The sequence below is a fragment of the Cutaneotrichosporon oleaginosum genome (assembly GCF_008065305.1).
Source record: "Cutaneotrichosporon oleaginosum strain ATCC 20508 chromosome Unknown ATCC20508_contig04, whole genome shotgun sequence".
NCBI classification, from domain to species: Eukaryota; Fungi; Basidiomycota; class Tremellomycetes; order Trichosporonales; family Trichosporonaceae; genus Cutaneotrichosporon; species Cutaneotrichosporon oleaginosum.
The window spans coordinates 509,276-533,444 of NW_027072173.1; the positions used below are offsets into that span (position 1 = coordinate 509,276).

General features: G+C 57.1%; 6 protein-coding genes across 6 annotated transcripts; 3 read left to right on the forward strand and 3 right to left on the reverse strand.

The window, feature by feature from the left end:
• Positions 1–576: 576 nt before the first annotated feature.
• Positions 577–2,350, reverse strand: COLE_04658 (uncharacterized protein; the record flags this gene model as incomplete). The annotated part of the gene is made up of 2 exons (XM_018420714.2): positions 577–1,993; positions 2,034–2,350. 2 exons carry the CDS (start codon positions 2,348–2,350, stop codon positions 577–579), a joined length of 1,734 nt encoding a protein of 577 aa, XP_018281239.1.
• Positions 2,351–6,311: 3,961 nt separating this feature from the next.
• On the forward strand, positions 6,312–7,986 carry COLE_04659 (uncharacterized protein; the record flags this gene model as incomplete). The annotated part of the gene is made up of 3 exons (XM_018426241.2): positions 6,312–6,653; positions 6,802–6,875; positions 6,921–7,986. 3 exons carry the CDS (start codon positions 6,312–6,314, stop codon positions 7,984–7,986), a joined length of 1,482 nt encoding a protein of 493 aa, XP_018281240.1.
• Positions 7,987–11,155: 3,169 nt separating this feature from the next.
• COLE_04660 (uncharacterized protein) lies at positions 11,156–12,971 on the forward strand (the record flags this gene model as incomplete). Its single annotated transcript, XM_018424760.1, has 4 exons — positions 11,156–11,266; positions 11,365–11,597; positions 11,689–12,700; positions 12,741–12,971. The coding sequence occupies 4 exons, from the start codon at positions 11,156–11,158 to the stop codon at positions 12,969–12,971; spliced, it is 1,587 nt and encodes a 528-aa protein (XP_018281241.1).
• Positions 12,972–13,546: 575 nt separating this feature from the next.
• On the reverse strand, positions 13,547–14,433 carry COLE_04661 (uncharacterized protein; the record flags this gene model as incomplete). The annotated part of the gene is made up of 2 exons (XM_018425184.1): positions 13,547–13,581; positions 13,680–14,433. 2 exons carry the CDS (start codon positions 14,431–14,433, stop codon positions 13,547–13,549), a joined length of 789 nt encoding a protein of 262 aa, XP_018281242.1.
• Positions 14,434–16,187: 1,754 nt separating this feature from the next.
• Positions 16,188–17,279, forward strand: COLE_04662 (uncharacterized protein; the record flags this gene model as incomplete). Its single annotated transcript, XM_018425185.1, has 1 exon — positions 16,188–17,279. The coding sequence occupies one exon, from the start codon at positions 16,188–16,190 to the stop codon at positions 17,277–17,279; it is 1,092 nt and encodes a 363-aa protein (XP_018281243.1).
• Positions 17,280–22,132: 4,853 nt separating this feature from the next.
• COLE_04663 (uncharacterized protein) lies at positions 22,133–23,614 on the reverse strand (the record flags this gene model as incomplete). The annotated part of the gene is made up of 2 exons (XM_018420715.2): positions 22,133–23,548; positions 23,585–23,614. 2 exons carry the CDS (start codon positions 23,612–23,614, stop codon positions 22,133–22,135), a joined length of 1,446 nt encoding a protein of 481 aa, XP_018281244.1.
• Positions 23,615–24,169: the final 555 nt, after the last annotated feature.

A 24,169-nucleotide genomic window follows, 5' to 3' on the forward strand; every position in this document is an offset into this window, starting at 1 on the left:
AGGTGCAAGGAAGGACAGTGCGCCCTCGCTATCACTCGACCTCCACTCATCATCTCGCAACTCCAGACACCACGTTGTCACTTCATTGCACTCTCCTCCCCACACTCCTTTCTCCTCTGCTCCTGTGCCCGCCTTCACCATCTTTGCACGCGCGATCAGGCAAGGTCCTGTCTTGCCGCGTGTTTATGTGCATGCGTGACCATCATGCTGTCGCTGGTTCAATGTACCCAGAAGTACCGCACTCACCGCTCATCCGCGGGGCCTGGTCACTCGTCACAGCTTCTCGCCACCGCCCTTGGCCCGTTGCCCCTTCGCCCCACTGAAGTGAATCATGGAAACAGCTGATGCATGGCGCAGCCCATACTGGTGCGCAGTAGTTTTCGTCGGTGCAGCTCGCTGCACTATGGCGAAGCCGCCCGCGCGTCTACCTGTCCGACCGACCCCGACCTTCGTGCCCTCGTCGACCTAAAAATCGACCTTGCAAACCCAGCCGGCCAGCCACAAGTGTCGCTTATGCGCTGTGTCAACCTAAACGCTTGTCGTCACTTCTGAAGTCCCTTCTCCCTCTCGCAACCTTTAGTGCGTGTTGTCCACCTCCTCGTCGTCTTCGCTTGGGAGCACGAGGTTGAGGAATACTCCGAGGACGGCCGCGATCAGGTAGGGCTCCTGGACGATGAGAGTGATGGCCTGGATAAAACCTTTAAGACCGGTGTTGTCGCCCTCGTAAGTGAAGATGTAGGAGAACCAATCGTGGACGCAGAGGGACGAGAAACCCATGGCTGCCGAGACGGACACGACGAAACGATCGCGGCGAGACCACTTGGCGTAGGCCATAACACGAAGACCCGAGGTGGTGACAGCACCAAAGAGGAAGGTGGTGAAGCCACCAATGACCGCGGGAGGCGCCGCGACGAAGATGGCACCGAACTTGCCGATGAGACCCATGAGCAGCAGGAAGAAGGCGCAGGCGTAACCGGATGAGCGCGAGGCATTGCGGGTAAGGGCGATAACGCCGGCGTTCTGGGCGAAGGTGGTGAGGGCGGGGACGGTCATAAGACCAGCGATGGTAGCGGTGATTGAGTCAGAGAGGATACCGCCCTGGATTCGCGACATGAACCGCTCGCCCTCGATCTCGAGACCGGAGACATCGCACGAGGCGGTGATGTTGCCAATGCACTCGACAATGATGATGCACCAAGCCGCAATCATCGGCAAGACCAGCTGGGCACGGACCGCGAGGGGGAAGCGGTGGACAAAAAGGAAAGTAGCTCCAGGGGCGTCGCTCATAGCCTTCTTGTTGAAGTACCCAGTACCGGCCGCGATGGCGAGACCGACAAGCAGACCCAGGAAGACGGCGGCGGACTTCATGAAGGCGGACCCGAAGACCTCGCAGATGATGATGACCACGAAACATGAGAGACCGAGACCGAGGAACTGTGCCGAGCCCCACTTGTGACGGCGGTCTCCAGCGATGCAGTCAATCTCGTGGTTGTTGCGGCAGGGGCCAGCGCCACCAGCCCAGTTCTGCACACCCGAAGTGATGAGGACGCCACCAATGAGGGTAAGCATGAGACCACAGATGAGGGGTGGGAAAAGTTTGCGAATGATGCGGGGAGGCACGAAGGCGAGAGCGATAGCAAACGCGCCGGTGGCGACCGTCGTGCCGAGGATAGCGCCAAACTCGGCCTCACAAGGCAGCTTGGTGCCGTCAGGCAGAGTCTGGCAGGTGCCATTCTCGTAGGACTGCTGGAGGTACTTGAGGGCAACGTTGGCAAAGGCAAATGAAGTGCCGGTGACGGAGACGATTCCGGTGCCAATGTAATACCTAGTGCCGAAAAGACGAGTGCGCTGAATTTGGATGACAGTTCCAACCGAACACCAAATGAGGGAGGCCGAGATCAGGTACTGCTGGATCTCGGTAGGGAGGTTGGCGCCAGTGACACCGCCTAGAAGTAAAGGTGGGACGACGAGCCCACCAACCATCGCGAGAGCACTGGTTGTAAGCAACAGTTTAACCGGTGGAGGTGACTCACTGTTGCAGACCCAAAATGATGATGAGAAGGTATGGCAGCTTGTCGTTAGGCCCGTAGAATGGAAGCTCGCGCTTCTTAAAAACGCCAGGGATGTTTGGAATAAACAGCGCCCCGTAGTCGTAGTCGGCGAACCAGGCGTCTTTGGAGCCCAGCGACTTGCCAAAGTCCTTGATGCGCGTGCCGAGTGGGCGCTTGGTCCGCGGCGTGTGACCGAGGTCGCCATGCGCCGAGTCGTCGACATCAAGAACGTCGACAGAGGTCGCAACTTTCTGGTCCTCCTCGTATGCCGCGCCGGGGACTGTGCTGGGAGCCGCCATGGTGTCGTGGGATCGAAGGTGTTCAGAGTGGGGGTGGGAAGCTCAGCGAGCTCAAAAGGCCATGGGTTCCGTCGACTGGGCTTGAGCCATCAGGTGATAAGTACTTTGAGCCGTTGGGTGATAGTTAGATGCCAAGGTGTCGGGAGTAGCCGAGTACATGCAGCCCACCCATCACTCCGCCTTGGCTGAGTGTGGGAGTGTGGAGGAACGCCCACAGCCGCGGGGTCCAGACCTGTTGGAAATTGATTACCCACTCTTGCTCCTCTCCCCCACCCAGTGTCAGTGACGGTCCCCGATTAAGCGCCTCTGAGATCAGGCAGAGCGCTCCGTTCAGGGCGGAGAAGACGGGCATTCGGCGTGTCGCTCTGCGGCGCCCCGAGCCGTAAGCAGCATGGGCAGCAGAGTAGCTAAGCAGGCAGTGCGTTTTACCTCGGATCACGGGTTCAGGTGATGAGAGGACCTCTGGCCGTGCGGGCAAGGCGCAGTTCCTGGGCCATATAACTCAACCCCTACCCCTGATCGTACCTTGAGCCCCGATGAGGCCGGACGTCCCTTCGCAGCCATCTCTTGAAGCAGCTGACCACATCCCGGCACTCATCATCTAAGCAAAGATCATAGAGCCGGACTGCTGATAGCGATGTATGGTATGAAGGAATGCAAAGACAGGCGTGGGGTCATCCAATCACCCCGACAGCAGCGGGGTGGGGTTGATGTCAGCCACGGTCCCTCTGAGCCTTCAACCTGTGATTGCCTGCCCCGTATGTTGAGAAGTGCGCAAAGCGGATGGTCGGCTATGCGCTCAATGCGATACGAGCAGCATGGGGACCAACTGCTCATGGGAGTTTTTCCTGGAAAGAAGAGGATATTGAGTAATAGACGGATGCAAAGGCTGTTTCTCGTATGATGTGAGGTCTCTCCTCCTCTGCCTCATTGCGATCTTCGTCAGCCCATGGCTGCTGTCCCAGACTCTCGGCGTGCCTCCTAGCGCCACTAACATAGACCTTATCCTGGCGGCGCTGGCCGATCCTCGATACGGTACTGACCCTGGATGGCTGACGATAGACACGCCCTGAGTGTCTTCGCTATCAAAAGGGCGTGGTTGCCTCCCTCGCGGCGTCGGACACGGCGTGCTGGTACTTTCGGCGACAAAACCGCGGCTGCCAGCCTCGGAGTTCACTTTCCCCGCCGCCGCGATGTGGTGTTTCGGCGTCAACCCGCTCAGACATCCGGGTTCGAGGAGAGACGTGCGGGGCCACCCGATCGCAAGGTCCGACCTGGTCGGGCTGCTGCATTACTACCGATGTGGTCGGACTCGATGTCGGCGCCGATTGGGCCACCCCTCTCTGGTGCAGGGGGGTGATGCTGGAGCTCCAGCATGTGCAAGCGGGGTCCCCCATGCCCCGTGTATGAGCTGGCCGGGCGCCATGCATTGGCAAAGCTGTTGTGCGTCACCAAAGGCAGACGTCAGCAAGCACATGCCTAACTCCATGCCGGCGGCAGTGGGCATCATCAAGAGTCCTTGCGACGCCTCGCGTGCCTCCGCAATCGGGGCCAGAGGGCTCCACCCGTCCCAGTTAAAAATAAAACACCCGACGAAGCCGGAGAGGATGGGAGTTGACGCTGACGCTACCTAATCAACCGATTCAGTCAGATGTGCGTATAGGGTAATAACGCTGAGAAGGCGTCAGAGAAAACGCAGAATCCCTTTCCATGTCTTCCAAGCCCACCCCGCTTAAATTGCAGTTACGGGGATGCCGGTGCTCCGCATTCCACTTGATTTCCCCACTGCGATCCGCACGCTCACCCAGGACCAGGAGGGTCCCGGAACTCAGTCGCGCCAGTGAATGCTAAAGGAGTTGGTGTTGCAGTGCGATAGGTCGTCGGTCGGTCGGTGAATAGCGCATTGTACTGCAGGTTAACGCTAGAAGCGACCGATCGCGAAGTGACGGTCATGAACTGCCAGCTGCTTTGAATTGGACAACGCCACCCAACCCAGCTGTTTTCTGCATTATCTGGTTTTCCGGGTGAGCTGAAAGTGCGGGCCGTACGGAACAAGAGGCGTTACAGAAACGGCAGATCACAGGTAACCAGCAAGAGGGCCACAAACATAGCGCATCGGAGGTGGTCTTCGTGGAAACGGTGATCGTCTAGTGATTTAGGATTCACCCTTCCCATTGGTTTAACGACTCCAGTAAACCGGTTAGGGTGTGACACGGGTTCGAACCCCGTTCGCCGTATCCTTTTGCGAATACACTGACCCCCTTGCACAGTGCTCGTGTCGACACTGAGACCACCGAGTACCTACACGCACTACTTCCTTCCAATCTGAATATCAAACCCTCGCAGTCGCCCTAATGCTCTACATAAATTCTGCTTCATGGACGGTCGTTTACGCATATGTACTTGCAGGAGTGGCATGCCACGAAGAAGTCAGATCTTCGGCATGTGCCGATATACTTTGGCGGCTCCATCTCCTGCTCTCCTGCGCGTTTTCGCCTCCGAAAGTCGCAGTCGCTATTCTGGTCGAGACCTCTTGATCGCGTGCGCGGATTTCTAGGGATCTAATATGAGACGCGTCACATATGTCGAGCAGAAAGAAACCTGAACGATCCCGCACAAGCAAGCGAGGCATTAGTCACTTGATATCCATCTTGGTTTACCCAGCTGCACGTGCCTTCGACCCTATGACGCCAAGCCTCAGATATGGACGTGCGCGGCATGTGCACGGCATACACATGTCCGCTGCGCGATCCACTGCAATCCCGTCCACCTCATGCACCTCATCATCCCAAGCCCGCGAGATAGCGAGATCGCGGGAAGAGGCTTTTAAGGCCCTGCTCTGACCCCAACGGCACTCCTCGCACCGCCTTATGTCCTCAACTTTGACATCTTCCGCCATCGAAATGTCCAAGCGCCGGCATCTACAGGTCCGTGGCACGTCTTGGCGAGTGCGGCGCGGGCTAGCGTTTGGCGCTTCCACTGCTGAACTTAGGACATGCGTCTTTCCCCTGGAATCCTGTGAGGGATTGGGCGGTACGATGTCGAAGTATCCATGACTGTCACACAGCAGAACGTAAGCGAGCCAGCGAGGTCTTGCGTCAGAGTTCGGTGTATAGGCCTGGAGTTGCTGGCTGATCACGTTCATCACATCTCCGGATCTCGTTTCGCGCTTCGATCAGCACTTTCGCTCCCGCTGTCGCGCTGTCCCGATGTCTGCATGCTGCATGCATGTATGTGGCCAATGGCAGCTGATCATGCAGCTGATGGATCGATCGGGTGGAAGGCCGATCATGTGCTTGGTCCCGCGTGGTGCATGATCGCATGAGGGCCCAGAGCGCGCACATGCCGCAGATGCCGTGCCTGCCGAGTGCTTATTTACGACTTGGGTCGGGCATGATCTTGGTTCTTCCGCTTAGCGTCGGCCTCAGTTCCGCTTTCACCGCTCCCTCTGCTCACCGTAGCGCGCTTGCCCTCCAGCTCTCCTTCTCCCTGTCTGCATTGAATGACAACTGCGAGACGCATCTGGGGATGTGCGGTACAAGCAAGGCGTAAGCGACTCACCCCGACGAACACAGCCCAACCCAATCAAACTGATTAGATGGGGCGGTTGTCACCAGGGTCAAGCGCCACTTCGACACACGCCGAGGTCACCATCACACCCCGGCGCCGCGACTGTAGCAACTCCCGCTGGAGATGCGATTCAGAATGGGGGACCCCGCGGGTAAACGGTGTCCCAGACGGTGGTGCGTGCACTCCAAATGGGGCGGGGGATTAGCCGCCCACGGGGACCCAGCTCTTGTGGACGAAAAAGAGGAATGCACATTGGCACTGGTATCCACGCTAGCACCAGCCTCCCTACAGCTTTATCCGCTCAACCCGCTCACCTCATCGCGGCCGTACATAAGCTCCACTGGGCCTGGCAACTTTGGTCTCTCGTCAGCTCCTCCGTTCCCACCCCAATATGACCGACGTACAGTACAAGGGCGACAGCAAGGGCGATGTCGAGATCGCTGAAGTCGAGCACGAGAAAGGCCTCAGCGGTGGCACGCATGGCCCCGTCGACATCGACGATGGCTACACGCAAGCTGAAATCCGCAGTACCACACGTAAAGTTGATCGGCGCCTCATTCCTGTCCTCTCCCTACTCTACTGCATCTCGTTCATCGACCGAACCAACCTCTCTCTCGCACGCGCCGCCAACAACCAGGTCATGAACAAGGAGCTCGACCTCCTCGGCGGCAACAACCGCTACGGCCTCGCCACTCTCATTTTCTTCGTCCCCTACATCATCTTCGAGATTCCAGTGAGTATGACAACCCCAGAGCTCGGAATGAACGTGGGGGCGTGCGACTACTGCATTCCACCGCGCTTCGACCCGGCCGCCGGCATCTCTCTCCACATATCCCGCCTACATTTCCGTTCCTTCCACCAGAACATGCCGCTGACTGCAGTCTCAACTTGGCCTTCGCGCGTTCGGCGCCCGCTGGTGGCTGGGCACGGCTTGTTTCCTGTGGGGCGTCGTCATGTGCGTCTACCGAAGATGACTTCAACTTCGTGTGCTCACACTAAGGATGTGCTTCGGTTTCGTCACCAACTGGCAGGGCCTGGTTGGTCTGCGTGCCGTCTTGGGCCTGTTTGAATGTGCGCTGTTCCCTGGTGCCACTTACCTCATTTCATGCTGGTACCCACGTCGGCAGATGGCAACGCGCACGACATTCTTCTACGTTCTTTCCGTTGTTGTGTGTGGTCTGAGCGCGACGCTCGCGTACGGCCTCTCAAAGCTTCACGGTCGCGGCGGATACAGCGGTTGGCGCTGGATCTTTATCATCAACGGCATCATGACCATGGTTATTGCCGTCATCGGTATGATCTTCATCGTCGACTTCCCCGACAGGGCCAAGTTCCTCAAGCCTGAGGAGAAGGAGCTCATCGAGACGCGCATTGAGCGCGACCGCGGCGACGCTGAATACGATCCCATGACGCTGCGCAAGTTCTGGTCTTACGTTTGCGACCCTAAGCTCTGGGTGTTCGCCTACATTTTCTGCACGTCGGGCACCTCGACCTATGCCCTCAGCTACTTTCTCCCTCGTATTCTTCTGCAGATGGGGTTCAAGGGCTTCAAGAGCCAGATTCTTGTGGCGCCTCCCTACGCCTGGGTCCCGATTCCGGCCATGGCCACCGCCATCCTCGCCGACAAGTACCACCAGCGTGCCCTCGCCATCTCTCTCAACTCGCTCCAGGTCATCATCGGCACGTGCATGTACTCGAAGCTGGGCGCAAACCACATCGCTGCACGCTACGCGGGTGTCTTCATTGCTGTTGGTGGCTCTAACGCCAACATGCCCCTCGCCATCTCGTGGGCTCAGACTGCCATTCGTCGCCAGAGCAAGCGTGGATACACCTCCGCCATCGTCGTCGCTTTCGGCGGCATCTCAGGTATCATTGCAGGTACCTCGTTCATCGAGAAGGAGGCCGCCAGCGGATACCCGACCGGTATTAACATCACATTGGGAATGACCGGCGGCTCCATCCTCTGCTGCTTCGGCCTCTGGGTCTGGTTCAAGCTTGAGAACCGCAGGGCCGACCGCGCGGGCAAGGTTCTCGAGGAGCACCCCGATTTCCGCTACCAGACTTGAGCACGTAGTTTTTCTTGGCATGTCCGGGTTGAGAGAAAGAGATCAAAGCAGTTTCTGGATGTATCACGGTAATCAATGAAGCGGAGCCGGCCAGCAAAACAATGGACAGATAAGATACGCGAATGATAAGATCACCACTTGGTTAGTCCGCAAGACGATTAACCCCATGCTCTGGAGCCGCGGGTCAGGTGGACAAACTAAGGCATCGCACATGACATGTCGCGATGTGCTCTCACTCTGGCCGTCTGAGGATGGAAAGAGGTTGACATCTTGCCTCGGTTAACTGTGAAACACACGTTTAACATGTGCATCTTGGGTAAGTACTTTGCAGTCCTCAGCCTGCCCCACTCTTCAGAGCACGTGGCCTCAACCCACTTCGTCAACTCGTTCGGATAGAAACTGCTCTCTCGAGACCAGTAGCTGCACCCTGCATGTAGGGCGTCCATTCCACAAAAGGATTACAACCTGAATTCTATGCGGGTATTGCAGGTGAGTTTGCGGAACTACAGTAACCCAACCCCGATCACGCCGGCGGACTCAAGTGGGTGCATGTGGGCAGCCGCACGCGGTCAAACCCAAAATGCGCCCACACGCCTTCCAAAGCTCTGACATGTTCTCCCTCTGTGATCTTGTGGCTTGTCGGGCTTGTGGTCGGGGTAACACTGTTCATTGCATCAGTGGAGGGCTGGCGCGATCGTGCCGCCCTCTCATGTGTTCTGCTCCCCCACATGCCTGGGGGGCTCGTCCCGCCGATCTCGGCGGGACGGACTAGCTCTTCCTCAAGATCCTCAGGGCTGCGTTGGAGATGAAATATGGACTCATTGGCAACAATATTGCACATGCTCATGTCAGGCGCAGGTGGTTTCCGCTGTCAGCTGTCCAGTGGCGAGGTGGCACCTCCACCTCACAGCAGACGTCTCCGACTGAGCCTCAGTTGTATGTCGAGAGTGGTGGACGAAATGTTGTTGGGGGGGGGGCAGAGCAGTCTGCAGTGGCACGAGAGTGTCGCAGATCGCGCCTTCTCTCAGAAGGTATACGCATACGTATGCGTCCCAGCGGCCAATGACTGTGTATTCTTGTTAGCTCTCCATTGCGTACTCTCAGTTGTGACGCGATTTGAGACTTCTTTACCACTATTGTAAGTCCAACTCGAATCACACTGCTCTCGAAATTGCATTGAGATCTTGGTTCAATTTCCTTTGTTCTCGCTTGTGAGCAGCACCCGCAGCTCAAGCATCCCTTGATATTTCCCACATCCCTTTTGGATGCCGCTCATATCCATAAAATCCCCCCAATTGTCATGATTCAGTCGAAACTCAGAACTTCGTCCGGATAGAGACGCAACCGAATTGCTGAACGTTATAGCTCTTGCCCTATTGCTCTTCACTGCCGACGGACGGTCATTGTCGGCCACAATTTATGCCATCAGTGAGCTATTCTCGCAATTTGGCTGCGCTTCACACACCATCGTTGTCGTGTTTGCTGCGCAGACTGATGGGCGTCTTCGTCCACCCGCCAGGCGCGGGAGGGCGAATCCGTGCCTGAAATAGTAGAACTCATCGGCGAGATGGCCGAGCGGTCTAAGGCGCTGTGTTAAGGTGTTCTATTGAGCATCCGCAGTCTTCGGACGTGGGTTCGAATCCCACTCTCGTCAAAGGAGGATTTGATTCCTCAGCCAATCCTTTTGCATACATACGCCAGGAAGCTGGGGTCGAAGTGGCTGGGGCACTGCTATAATATTATTACACGACAGGAATGCCAGCGATGAATGGGCCAAGTTTTGGCATCTATTTCAGTATTTCAGAAACTTGTTTCGATAATCTTCCTTTGCACCCCCCCCCCCCCCCCCGAAATCGCGAGGTTGAGAGTCTAAGGAGCCGCCCATGCCGTTCACGCACGAGCTCACCCGTGGCACTCATGATCTTGGGAGAGTTGTGCATGAAGATGAGGATAAGTGATCGGGCAACAATACAGGCAAGCTTCCGGTTATAGTTCCAGACAGCCCTCTCTAGCTCTCTAGAACTCGTGTGTTGACCGCGTTAAAATGTCGCCGCGCGACGGAGCTTCCGAACTGCTTCCCCCTTCCCAGCCACAACGATCTGCAGCATCATTCCAGCCTCCGCAAGTCTCCTTCTGTATCTGTATATCTGTGGATCTGCGGAGCTGCGGAGCTGCGAATGTGCATGTATGATCGTATGATTTGCATAAACTGCGACTTTACATCCAAGCGATCAGCGATCAGCGCACAGAACACGGACCAGCCGTGCCACTTCTGGGGCTTGGTTTGATCCTCGACTTCTCGGATCAGCAGATTCGCGGTACTTACTGCGGAATGGGCGATGAGTACGTGGTGACAGCCATATGTCGCGGCGCGACCATTGTACATGGTACATGGTATACAGTATACATGGTACAGTCGTGTGTGTCGTCTGAGCTGCAATTCGGTGCGCCTCCTTGCACAGCTTGACCGAATGACCGAGTACCAGGTACAGCCTGCAACCTCCTGCAGCAGCAACGAGCACGGACCGGTAGGGAAGTAGCGTTATCGGGTCTGGGAACAAGATGTGATGCAAGGTTAGTGTCAGCGATGCGCGTCGTCCTAGAGATGAGCAAAACAAGTCAACGGGAGAGCAAATAGCCCAAAAAAACACCACGGCGAGAAGCACAGAGGTACAGTACAGAGATGGTACAGATCGTACAGAGATCAGAGAGTAGATTGACAGGGGCAAAGGCAAAATGGAGCGCTCAAGCAACCAAATACGCAATACATATTGGAACCCCTATACTCTCTGCCCGCTGGTTGCGCGGTTGCATGGGCGCGCGAGGGCGCGTGGCAATGGTCACTAATCACTGATCAAGCTGATCACTGACCTTCCTTGTACGATCTACGACGCGACATCTGCTGGCCCCTCCTCACCCCCCTCACGTTCCTCCACCCCCCAGTGGCCCAGTCCCAGTGACTGACTCTCACTGGACACCCTGTGCATCCGCTACTCGCCCACGCTCACTTAAATATCCACCAACTCCCTTCCTCCTCTTCTCTTTCATCTCATCTTTCAACAATCAACTCTTCTTGACTTCACTTCTTGAAAATCACCACAACACGGGCCACTCTTACATTCCCAACTCTCCCTCCCCCTCCTCTCCCCCCTCTCCGGGCCCTTATATAATGGCCAACTCCAATCGCGACCGTCCTGGCATTTTCAACGGGCTCAGTGTCCACCTTCCTTGGCGAGGGCGATCCGCTGACAGCTTGCATCGCGACTGCGACCTCCTACGCGTAAGTCGCCTCATTAGACCGCCATTAACAAAGAGGATCATGGAGCCATACTCCGCAGGTCTGCCGTGCACGATCAGTTCGACCTTGTGATTATTCAGGTTCCATCTCCCACCCCCGTCAGGAACTTTTGCTACAAAATCAGCTCTGCGTCCTCGCCAACCCCGTTGTCGCAGCGTGACTCTGGCTACGAGTGGGACGTCATGCAGACTGTGCGTTACGTCACGCAAGGGCCCTCCCCAGTTCCCGTACTCCAACACCACTGGATCCACCACTGCCTCCGTGAGGGGCGCATCCTGGACGAGGAAGATGACTGGGGTGGGTGGCGAATTGTGTGAGTCACCCGACGCCCAGAATTGTGTCCAATGCACTGCCGTTCTTTCCCTTCCTGGGAGCCCGATCCCGTTTCCGTTAGCTAACATTAGAACTACCCGCGATCCTCGTCTTGCTAGCTCCTTGGCCGCCTGTGAAACGAACGTTCGAAACGCTTATGCCACGCGGCGCGCGAAAACCGAGTTCAGAAGTTCGACCCCCGATCAACGTTACCTAAAGCGCCCCCGCAGTGGCTCACCCCCATGCTTGTTCCGGCGTCTCTCTTCTCCTGCCCGTGGCAGTGTGGCAGACCGCCAGGCGAACAAGCCAGCTCCCTCCTCGGGAGCCAATGGCTTCACGGCTTCGGTGTCACTTCGCAGACTTACGACACTGCTTCCCTCGCCGAGCAACTTCCCAACTCAAGGCCATACTCCTCCTGCCACCCCCGCTGTTGCGACAACATTCGAGCCCATGGAGAGGTCTCGTTACTCGTATAACAAGCGGTTGACTTTTGGTGCCTCCTCGAATCGTCATGGGCCCATAACTTTGCCCAACAGCACCAAGCCTCTTCCAATTTCGCCTGCTGAATCACCCCCCGCCAATACGCCATCAACCGAATTGCCTCCCAACTCCCCTCCTTCATGGGCACGGCCTGAGCGCAAAATCGGCGTCAAGGCCAGCAGCGGAGTTTCGCCTTATGGCTGCGCTTATCAACCTCCGAGTACGAAAGCCGAGCTTCGTGTGCAGCCGAGGGTCTCTACGGATGCCACATCTGACGACTCACTCGCCTCTGTCCCCTCCTCCGAATTTGCCATCAAGGTCGAGATCCCCGAAGACATTGTAGCTTCCTTGGGCTTCGAAGACACCAAAAGATACGCCGACTCCCCTAATGGACAGTCTGAAGCCCAGTTTGTCAAGTCCGAGACTCCTATCTCGGATGTGGACGCCGCGAGAGTAGCCCTTCAAGAGTCCATACCCGCCAATTTAACCGAACCTCACTCAACCCCCATTCTGATGCCCCTGATACACATCGGATTGCCTCAGATCTTCAAGCTCGGACCCAATCGCATTCAGTTTTACGTCATTGAGGCTCCAGGGTGCCCCTTTCTGCAGGCCACCATTCTGGTACGTCCGTGTGCTCGAGACGTGCAGCTTCTGATAAAAGGCCGGCGGTGGTAGCATCACAACGGAGCTGAGCTGGGCCACGTACATTATTGTCGCTCCTGGAACCAGAGCCGCAAGTATGAGGGTCTTCGGGACAAGGAGAAGTGCGTGTGCTCGTCTCATCCACGCGCGCTGGGTCACCAACTCTATGGCCGCGGCCAAACTCATTGATCCTGCTCCTTATGAGGTGAACGAGAACGACCGTGCCAAGCTCCTGTGCGGAGAGTGGTGAAGGAGGTTGATCCCGTAACAATTTGTTAGCACATAGTGGTGGTAGAACCCACATATCTGCACGTATGAAGTTGTATGTAGCACTTCGAGAAGGCTGGGTTAGAGGATAATGGATCCGCAATCAGTTTGTCGCATACCTTTTCTTGCAAGCTCTCTTCACAAGAATTTGTACCTCAGTGGTCTACAAGGACCGGGAATGATATCGCTCGAAGCTCGGGGCGCGCAGGACTGGACCTTACATCAAACTTGCTCCCACTCGGGTAGTGTCCCCAGAATATTCAGTCTAGCCATCGCCTTCACTTCAGGCCGCACTAGCTTTGTCATACGTCGCCGCCGTAATTTCTTTGCAGCCGTGATTCCTTCGCCGCCCAGGTCGGAGCTGGTCACCCACGGCACTTGTGGTGGTGATGGTAGTGGTGGTGATGGAAGTGCTGGACATGTGTACCTTCAGCCCCAGGACCAGGAGGTCGTGCTCGCTGTGCCCACCCAGCTGCTTTAGGGGCTGGTTGTACCTGGGCGATGTTCCAAGCATGCATGGTCGTCGCCTCAACAGCCTGTGGCCATGTGGGTGTCGACTCAGCCCGGCGGTGGGCGGCCGCTGTCCCCGCGCTCTTAACGATGTCGAGGCTACGGCGCTGGGGCGAAGACGGCAGGAGTCTATCATGTGGGCTTTTGGGTGGCACCGGTGGCGGCCGGTCGCACCACTCACTTGACGTGTACTGCGCCGCGCGGGGTAGGGCCCTAAAGGGATGGACTTCATCGTGTCGAGGCGACCAGAGCAGTGCTTCAATGGGGTCCAAGTGTTCCTCCCCGATTGTGTCGGGACAGAGGGGCTGCAGAGCCGCAAGTGCTTCGAGCGCTTCCAGAGCATCGAGGGGGTCAGGCGGGAGGGTGTAGAATGTTGGCGTCTCAATTCCATCCACGGTGAGGTCGAGCGAGGTATGTACCGATCCTGCGAGGCTGGGACTTGAGGGAGGCGACGAGCGCTGGCTGACTGTGTGCAGGGCTGAGGTGTCGAGGTTCGTGTCGAGGTCAGTGGGAGTCGAGATGCGGGGGAGAGGCGTCACTAGGATTTCACTGTCCTCCATTTGAGTCGACTCGCACGACTGGAGCTTGGTAGGTGTGTTTGAGAGGCTGGACATGCGCACACTGCGCGCCGTGTGGAGCTCCATTCGCATCGCCGTCTGAACTCTCCAGTCGCTCTCCAATCCGGCGCTGGGCGGCGACACAGTGTCATCTGGTGTGAGACTCATGACGCTCGCTCTGATTGTGAGTGCATCGGCTGCCAGCGCTGTCAGAGGAAAACGTCCCGTCACATCAGCTTGTGGCGAAGGCGGAGGCGGCCAGAGGTCGATGGGATATCTGAGGGGCGATAGCAGAGCCGGACCGAGACGGTACGCCCACGGGTCGTCGAAGGAGCGCACCATTGCGCGCGCTTTAGAGAGGTCGAGGTGTCGGGCCATGAACTGGAGTTGTCAGAGCAAACGTTTGCTGCTGCTGTGTGTCTGTGTGTGTGGGTGTCCGTGGTGGCAAGGCGGCGGTGATGGGGAACAATGATGGCTCGACTGTCTGTATTCTGCTTCATGGCGAGCTCCCAATTATGAGGAGAAGCTTGATGCTTCCGGAATGGGGTTGTGTCAGGAAGGCTGGCGGGGGGAAGCCGCCTCGAGGCAAGACGCAGTGCAGGTTGGTGACTGCCGAATATGTCGGACTTGTGGGGTGGCTGTCGGAAGGGCATGATGTTCGCCGCCGAAAGAGTCATGAGGCTATGTCAGTGGTGGCGTGGGAAGCGGTATCGCGCGTCACAACATGAGCAGCCTGGAGCTTGGCGTTTGGAGCGTAGAGGGAGTCACTGCACACTCGCACACTCGCAGAGTCAGTCGAGGAGCGGTGACCCATTGACCGATTTGAAGGTCGCGACATTGTTTTTAGACGAGCTCATGCACGGTCCAACGACACGTGCCGGAGCTCGAGTGCGTTCAGTCACATTCGCCCACGCTCGATCCCGCGGAACTTTGGTCTCGCCCTCTTCTCGCAGCGTCGCACGGCCCAAGTCGTGCAAGCCAGTCGCGAACTGCTGCGCACGGTGCAATGTCCGCAAGTGGTCACCGCACCATGTTATGCACATGTGTGAGTGGGTGAAACGCGTTTCAGATCCTCATCAGGGCTGCGCCAGGACATCGACAGATCTGAAGAGTGCTTCGCGTGCCGCACATTCCTCAGACTCGTCAGTCCCAATCACTTTGCCTCTTCTGACCTGTCATAACCGCAACTTCACTCTTCACATCTCGAGGATGAGCGAGCTTGAAGCATACAGTCACTTGCTCCGATTTGGGTGCGAGCGTCAAAAAAGCCCAAAGAAAGTGGCCTGGGCGAGCGAGCAAATAAACCGACGTTTCAGCCACGCCATGCCTGTCTGAACGGACGTGTTGTGCCTCGCGGGGAAGATGTTCACAGGAAGCTCGTGCAGGAATGCCGGTGGGCGGGAAGAAGGTCAGGCGCGATCAGGCGATGGTGTCTCGGCAAGGGAGGCGACAGCAGCATTCAAAGCAACTCACGGCGAAAATAGTGCTTGTCCCGATTGTTGTTGAGCGATTTGGATCTGACTAAGCAGTCTTAGGGCAAACATCCACTCTTCACTAGTATATCGGTTAGTATATTCGCCTCTCATTAGAGAGTTGCCAGAGATGGCTTGACCGCGAAAGAGCAGGGTTCAACTCCCTGGTGGAGAAATAATTTTTTCGCCTCTTAGCGATCCCGCCGCATTTGTATGATAATCGAACAGGCGACGGTAATCAGAGGAAGATCGTGGTCCTAGGCCCCTCAACAATCACTCCGTGTCCCATGAGGTGCTCGAACTGCATGTCGGATAGGAGACGCTCTTTCCCCTTGCTACCTCTAGGCCCGCACAGCCGTGTCCACAAAATGATGGGAATCATCACTTGGCGTAGGTTTTTGTGTGATGTTGTCTGGCTTCCTCACTTCCCGCTCCCTTGGAATCACAGCGCGAAACATTCTTGTTGAGTACTAAATGATTTCGCTCGCTGTTACGCGTCCCCGCTTGCCAGTTGGCTTATATAACTCCTCTTGTGTCACAGTTATGCCCTTTCGCCACTCTAGCTACATAGACTCACAAGCACCCAACTTAACTGCGCAGCAGCTCATCAGCAGTAATCTGCTGTGCCGACTGCCTACCATTGTACCATCCTCTAAATCCATGTCGAGGCAAGGCGAGTTATCGTTGCCGGCGCAGGTGGGCGGTACTGCAGAAGTCTCGTTCTCGACGACCATCTCCGCTCCACCGCCTCCCCCACTGCCTCCCCCACCGCCCCCTCCTCCACCTCTTCGGTCGCAGCCAGCCGCCCTGCCCACCACATCAGACATCGTGACTTGGCTGTCTCTCACGTTTGGAACACCACCTCCTCACCATGTTCGAGACCAGCATATCATTCTTCCCCTCTCTGCCATCCCCCCTTCCTTGACTCGACTGCGCATTATTGCCCCTCCGCCCGCGCACTTTGCATTTCTAGCAGACATTGCCAGGGGAAACCACTCTCTCCGCTCGCGCACCGAAGCCGCTGAGATCGTTGACTCCGATGCCTCCGCCCCCGAGGATACCGATCAGGCGCGCCAGGTCAAGCGGTTTCGCCGCGGAATTAAAGCCATTGTACGCGGCATCACTGAGGCAAGCCTCAAAGCCAGCGACCCCGTAAAGGACAAGGACGGGAATGTCCTTACCCCTCGAAGAGCTAGTCTTGCGCGCCGCCCACCCCCACCTCAGACGCCGATGGTTGTGCCGACACTGAAGCGGCGCGCGCGACCAGCGATGCCAGTCTTTGAGGACAGTTCGCAGGACGCCCAGACACCGGTGAAGGTCAAAGAGTACCATAGCCCTCGGCAGCGCGCACTGGCACGCAAACTAGAAGAGGCACGGAACACGCCCGCAACCTTCGCGGTCTCGAGTCGAGGCCAGCAGCCACAATCGAATGAAGGGGACGAGTCTGCTGTACGCAAACTGTTCAGCAAGCCCCAGGACAAGGATGTTCTCGATCTTTCTTCCCTCCGCAAGTCGCTGCGCCGTACGCGTCCCGCTCCGTCAGATGTCATCGACGTGTTCGACGATGATCCTACTCTGGAGTGGCGCCACACGCTTGCGGTGTCGCCTCAGCATGCGTCACTGCAGAGGGGACAGGCCTCGGGGTACTCAAATGACTCGGCCTTCGATGTCGTCAACGCGCGAGCCAAACTCCGGTCCAAGAGGGCAGTTAGCCGACCCGCCGTCCCTGGGTTTGAACCTGGCAAATGTTGACAGAAATATGGGTTGTCTCACAACTGTCAGGACCGCTGGAGCACATTCCGAAACGTGGTCGATGGGTTTAAAGAGCTCGGCGCCCCAGCACTCAATGGACTTTGCTCCGAAACCAATCGTTTTTGCCGCTCCAACCTGGCTGCGTCGCAACCAGGCGCAAGGCTTGGAATCAACGTCTGACTCCGACGGACGGTGCCCAACACCAACTCCAACATGCTCAACAGCGAACAATAACCCTGCCACCCCACCACCCCCTAGGCCAAAGCGGCGCCATCGCCCGTCAACGCCGCGGCCTTTCGAGCATCCCCCAGCGTCACCACCACATCTAAGGAGAGATATCACATCTCGCATCCCGGTAGCTCTGATGCGCGAAAGACGAGTAAGCCAACCTTCGGCCACCTCTCCGAGCCGACGCTCCAGTTACATCGGTAGCATTGATTAGCTATGCTTCCTTTGCAGAATATGCACATTTACATACACAGCGGCAGAACATAAGAGTATTATGTCTAAGCTGGGGAAATCTCGTGGAGATTTGATACTCCTTACATGCGCCGACGGAACCAACCTCGCTTCTGAGTAGCGTATGTAGCGGACTTCGAGCGCTCACCTCGCCTGCTCTGTGAATAAACCTCCGGAGCGCTAGGGGTGGCCAAAAAGGAGGGATTGATGGGCAGGGGTGGGATGAGCCACTGTGGCTCGAAAGGGCAGATTATTGCGCGCTCGGTGGTGCCGATGGGAGGAGGCGACCAGATAGCGGGAGCACCAGTAGGAGCTTGATGAGTGGGGTTGGCAGGAGGAGTTACATTAGCGGTCATGAAGACAGACCCGCTCTCTCGTACTGGAGCCCTGGTGCGCAAAAACCCCGGGGCAGAGACGGTGCGGTTGGAATTCACGTGACGCCGTGACTCGTCCATAGCGCGCATTGCTTCTGTGCGCTGGGCACATGCCGCAGCGCTGAAGGGGTGCGGAGTGGTGGAAGGCTCGGTCTTGCGGCGCTGTCGACCTGCGGCTACCCCTAGGGACGCGGGACGCACCCTTGGCACGGGCTCTGAACGCGGGCGCTCATACTCTACCCGGATCACGGGCACTGGGTGTTGATGCCGAAGGGTCTGAAGCGAACGGCGCGACTTCGACGAGGTCGTGCGTGGTCGTGAGTCTGGTATGAGCGCGACCGACGCACATCTCACGAGGATGGAGGTCGGGGCTAAGGTGGGTCATATTGCGGGGTAAGCAGCGCCCGAAGGGTGGACAGATGGGATTGAAGCAGAGGTAGAAGTGAAGGTGGGGTAGAACTCTAGCACAGCGGAGGCTGAGGGGTGGAAGCATCGATAGCCGGTCAGTTTTATGCACCCCAGCCACCTGCACTTCATCACGAGAAAGTCAGTCGCGGGCACCCCGAAAATTCATTGCCGCTCGTCTGGGCAGCTTGGCGCAGATTGAAGCTGTGGCAGGCAGTTCCTGAGAGTAGTTTGGCTTAGGGATGCATGCAGAGCGCCCAGTACAATGCAATGATCTCCTTCTGACGATTCCGCAGTCTCTTGATGCCTGGGGCGATCTCGGGAGTCAGAGCGCGGGGCTGAGCCTAACTGTCAGCCTCCTAGGTGGCGTTTCTTGCGTTGCAAGATAAGCCGACTGATCGAAATCTCATTGATATCCGCTCAGCTGGAAACCATCGACATGCCCTATTGCTCTTGGTGCCGTTAGGCTGCTTCAAAACGCACCCCCGCAATCTCCCGGAGTACGGGATCGACAGCGGGGAGCAGGACCGGCGCTCTGATTATTCTCTGAGTGCTTGAATTGTCGCGGCATTCCTGGCGGCCGATGTGGGGGCGAAATCTTCAGCAACAACCAACAAAGGCCTGATAAATGAGATCGAGGGATTGATCACGAGAGGGATCTCGGCTGTCGACTATAGGGGACCCGCATCAATCTAATACCGAGGGGCCCTTGAGAGCCGGCACTGGACAGGCCTCAGGAGACGGAGGTGGGGATAAAGGGCACGGTCCGTCAAGGGAGATTAACCACTAGTTTTGCGTGGCCCCATACGGGATGACTTCGGGCCCAGAGAGAGATGACAGCACGGAGACCTCATCTCCTTCACTTATGTTGCTTCGAATGCAGTGACGCACCCAGCTTTGCAGGCAGATGGCCCTCCAAATAGCTAGGCCTCCCGGTGCGATCAGTTCTGCACGACATCGCCCAGCGTTGAGAGTTGCCGGTTCTCGACATCAGCCGACCCGCGCAGCAAAAGGTAATTCAATCAGAATGCTCTCTGTCGGAGAATTGAACTCCGGTCTCCCGCGGTCACAAATGATGACAAGCGAGCATACTAGCCACTATACGAACAGAGATGATTTTGTTTGCTCCAATCATGCACATGTATATGTACCTATTGCATGCGCAACGGACATTTCCGACGACATTTGAACTGCCACAAGGGCTGCTTCCAAGGACGACGCTGAGCTTCATTGCTACGCTCATTTCCCCGTGTCTGGTACCCAGCATACGCTTTCATAGCTCTGAACAGGCATTTTCGTGAATTCTTGGCGAAACGAGGTGTCGTTGTCGTGTCGGCTGTGGGCCGTCGCAAGAAGCCCGTATAGAAGGTGAACGATGTGTACTTTATGGCAGCTGCTAGTTCCAGACGGCTAGCCATTGAGAGCCATGACATCTCAGGTTAACCTAGCCATACATGCCTGCAAGCCTCCGTATTTTGACAATTGGTGCGTCACCGTGGGGTTCCAGACGAAGCCTGGGCCCTGCACTGACTCTTCCGGAGTGAGCCAGGGCAGTGTTTCTTCCGGCACTTGTGTCCATCGTCCTCCTCTGACTGTATAGTCCTCGTCTGACTGGGGCCCGACTCTCATATGGATCGTCTGACGAGCTAATCGACTGCCTATGAAGAGCTTTCACAGGCCCTTCCCAGTTAAGCGGCTCTGAATCTTGCCGCTGTCGGGGATATTGCGGTGCGGTGACTGGAAGCGCTGGGGAATCCTCTTGACAACACGCGTTTTTGACGTGGGCCTCACGCGCTGACGTATGCATTACTCCTCCTTCACCGCTCTCCTTCCTCGGGAGAGAATTCCGATTCGACTTGCGGTGAACGCCATGCAGCATTACAGACACGCTTCATTCCTCAACTTAGGTTCACGGCTGAGGCTGCGAAAGACGCCACAAGCGCCCTCGCGACGGCACAGCCCAACGGATGTCCGTTCAAGAGGCAGCGCCTTCCCGACTACAGTGGGTATGACACTTTCGCATCCCAGTCAATTGATGCAGCACTACCTTGCCAAGAGCAATGGGACCGAGCGCCGACACCCCATGAGTGCGGTCCGAGCGCAGGTCCAGACATTCTTCTGCGGCACATTCCGCCCATCCCAAGGGTACGTTGGCAGTGAGTAGCAGGAAACACTCCTGAGCTGATCGCGGCCCAGTCGTCGCTCAGATCCATACCGGCGTCATGTGTTTTGGCCCCCGCATGCCTGTTGGGCCGAGAGCGAGGGAACAGGCTCGGGAGGTCCGTGAACATTCCTTGTTGGTGATTACCAGACGCGTCGTGGTTGGAGCTAAATGGCCGACGCGTTCAAGCCAAACTTTTGCATGCCATGACTCATATACCTCATCTACCAACGCCGTCCCCCCAAACGTTCATCTGACATCGTGTTCCGACAGTCACTCATCGACACACCGAGACAGCGCCCCGGCCTCAATTTACCCACGTAACCGCTCTATTCCCTCTCTCCCTTTCCAATCTATCTGCCACATGAGTCATCTACCTGGATACTGCAGCTGCTGCTCCAACTGTGGGGGCTGCGAAATTCACTGCCATTGCCCCCTCCCCCCGCGCAACAGATTGAAAGGGGTCCTCCATAACGTGCGAGCTGCTGACCGACTCCATTTTACGCCATAGTAAGTCACTCTCCAGGCTAAGCTGACCTCAGCATTGAGGTCCGGGGTCCAGTCTACCGTGGCCGTCCAAGATGACTCAACGAAAGGGGCTATAGGTGTGCTCCACTTCAGTACCTGCCAAGGAGCCGCGCTGTGACTCCTCACTCCACCATAGTAAGCATGGTAAGTAGACGTTACTAACAGTCAGGGGAGCTCCGTGGAGCTTCCGACTGTCGATCGGGATACGTTTGATCTTGTTTACAATGACTTCACCCTTGTGTATTAGCCGCTCCAGATATTTGTATGCATGTTGTTCACGTGAGATGAAGTTGGCTTGAGTGACCCCTGCGAAACAAAAGGTTCGTCTGTGTCGTCCAGTTGGGAGTGTCGACCTCGACGGTCAGAGTGAATTACGTGTTCGTTGAACGCCAATCCTACCCAAGCTCGATAACGTCATGCTGAAATGGGGCGTAAGCGTTTGGTCCATGGCAAATCTGAGACGAAGCTACTCTGTTTCGTCCTTTCGTGACACATGTTTCTTCAGCATAAGCGCTGAACAACACTCCTCGTATGGTTGGCGCCGCAAGTGAGGTGCCATTCGTCGGCAGAATCGGCAACTGCCGCCTCAACGGAAACATCGTTGGTGAAACGGTATCATGCGTCGTTGCCATGTACATTCACGGATTCGACGCGGCGGGGGTTCGACTCCCTCACGATGTAATTTTTGTCTGCGCGAGAGAGAGTCTGTGCAGTCTTGGACGGAGAACATGATTGACCTAGATTGGGACACATGCAGCACACCAACCGCCTGATCGTCCGCGCTTGGTGTCCGAGTGAGGGTGATGCCATACTCTGTACAACGCTGACTGGCTCGCCACGCCGGCCGGCGGCTCTCGAAACACATCCAGACTCTGCATCTCTCAGCTTCTGACCTACACCTATGAAACAGGGGCGATGTCTCTATCTCACGCCTTGCTAACCCAGAGGCTCTGGGGCTCCATCCAGCCCTCAAGACCAGTGACACCGAGCTCGCGGCCAAGACCACTCCACTTGGCGCCGCCGAAGGGGACGTTGGGGTCAAGGTGGAAGTGGGTGTTGACCCAAGATGAACCGCACTCAAGACGCTTGGCCAGGCGAGTGCCGCGCTCCGTGTCCTTGCTCCAGACGGAGCCGCCGAGGCCCATCTTCGACGAGTTAGCACGGGCAAGCACGTCCTCCTCATCGCTCCACTTGAGGAGGGGGACGATGGGGCCGAAGGGCTCCTCCTGCACAATGCGCGAGTCCTCAGGTGGGTTGTCGATGATGGTGGGGTGCATGAAGTACCCCTTGGGCTGGACGTCGCGGGCGTCGGGGGCGCCGCCGACGATGGCGTTCCAGCCCTCCTTCTTGATCTGGCTGAACATCTCCTGTACCTTGCCGTATTGCATGGCGTTCTGGATAGGACCCACGAGCGTGGTAGGGTCTTCTGGATTGCCCATCTTGATCGCCTTGGCGAAGTCGATAAGGGCAGTCTTGAAGGGCTCGTACACCTTCTCGTGGACGTAGATGCGCTTGACATCCATGCAGATCTGGCCAGAGCCGAGGAACGCCATCGTCGCCACAGTAGGGACGGCCTTGGCGAGATCCGCATCGTCGCAAATAATCGCAACGTCGTTGCCGCCAAGCTCAAGGGTCACGCGCTTGAGCGTGCGGGCGCATGAGGCCATGACCTTCTTGCCCGTGAACGAGGAGCCGGTAAACGACACCTTGTCAATGCCGGGGTGCTCAGTGAGCATTGGGCCGAGGTCGTCACCACCGCTGAGGGCCTGAGCGACGCCAGGTGGGAAGATGCCGGAAGCGAGCTCAACGAGCTTCAGGTTCGTGTAAGGGGTGAAGGGCGAGGGCTTGACAATGACACAGTTGCCAGTGATGAGGCCGCTCACAAGTTTGATGGTCGCTAGGAGGAGGGGCCAGTTCCATGGCACGATGGCAGCACCGATTCCAAGGGGTGTGTAGCGCAGAGTGCCGGTCATCTCAGCGCTGTCGACGAGTATTTTGTCCTCAACGCGGAGGGCAGCGAGCGCGCGGCCAAACTTCAGAGTGCTGCCGAATTCCATGCCCGATGTCGAGACGGCCTTGCCAGTCTCCTTGACGAGCATGTCAACGAAGCCGGCCTGGTTGGCCTCGACCGCATCGACGAGCTTGTTGACCAGCGCCTGGCGCTCGTCCCACGACGTCTTGCTCCACGCTGGGAACGCAGCACGGGCCGCGTCAACAGCGGCATCGACGTCCTCCTGCGTTGCGACGGGCACCTCAGGGAGCGCCTCTTCGGTAGCGGGGTTGATGCCATGGCGGGTCTTGGCCGTCTTGGCCGCCTGGCCGTTGACGGTGTTGTGGTAGGACTTGATGAGCACTCAATCAGCAGCAAGGGCACTCACAGTCCAGTCGAGAGTGCCAGAAGCAGTCATATTGGTGAGATGTGATGTAGGAGAAGAAATGTGCAGACGTGGAAGAGGCAATCGCTTCTTGTACCTGGGAATATCGCTAGCGATCTCGCGACAAGAGTTCGGCCGCTTCACCCGGTTACTTCGACTGCCCACCTGTATCCGTGGCGCTGTGCTGCACAAGTCAGGTGATTTAGGCTGTACATGCCGGAGATCGGTCAAATGAAAGCCGGAGGGGCAACCACCCAAATAGACATGCTGACTACCTCCTCACAGGATAAGCCGCTTACTCGTCCTCGCCGAAGAAACCGATATAGCCTTCGCAACACCCATTCCGTGTTGGTGAGCACGTGTTGTCATCGAACTCGACGTAGTTGCGCGTGCTGCCTTATCTGGTGCCTGTTGTAGTTCGGTCACTCGGTCCTCGGTGGATCGGCGTTCAACAACGTGGTCGCTCATACCCGTTGATCCTAAATAAGCAGTAATATCCGGACAGGCCGTGCGGTGGAGGTCCACTCAACTCTCACATTTCACCTCTGCCCCTCTCACTCACCACACCTCTCTCTTTCTCCTTCGAGA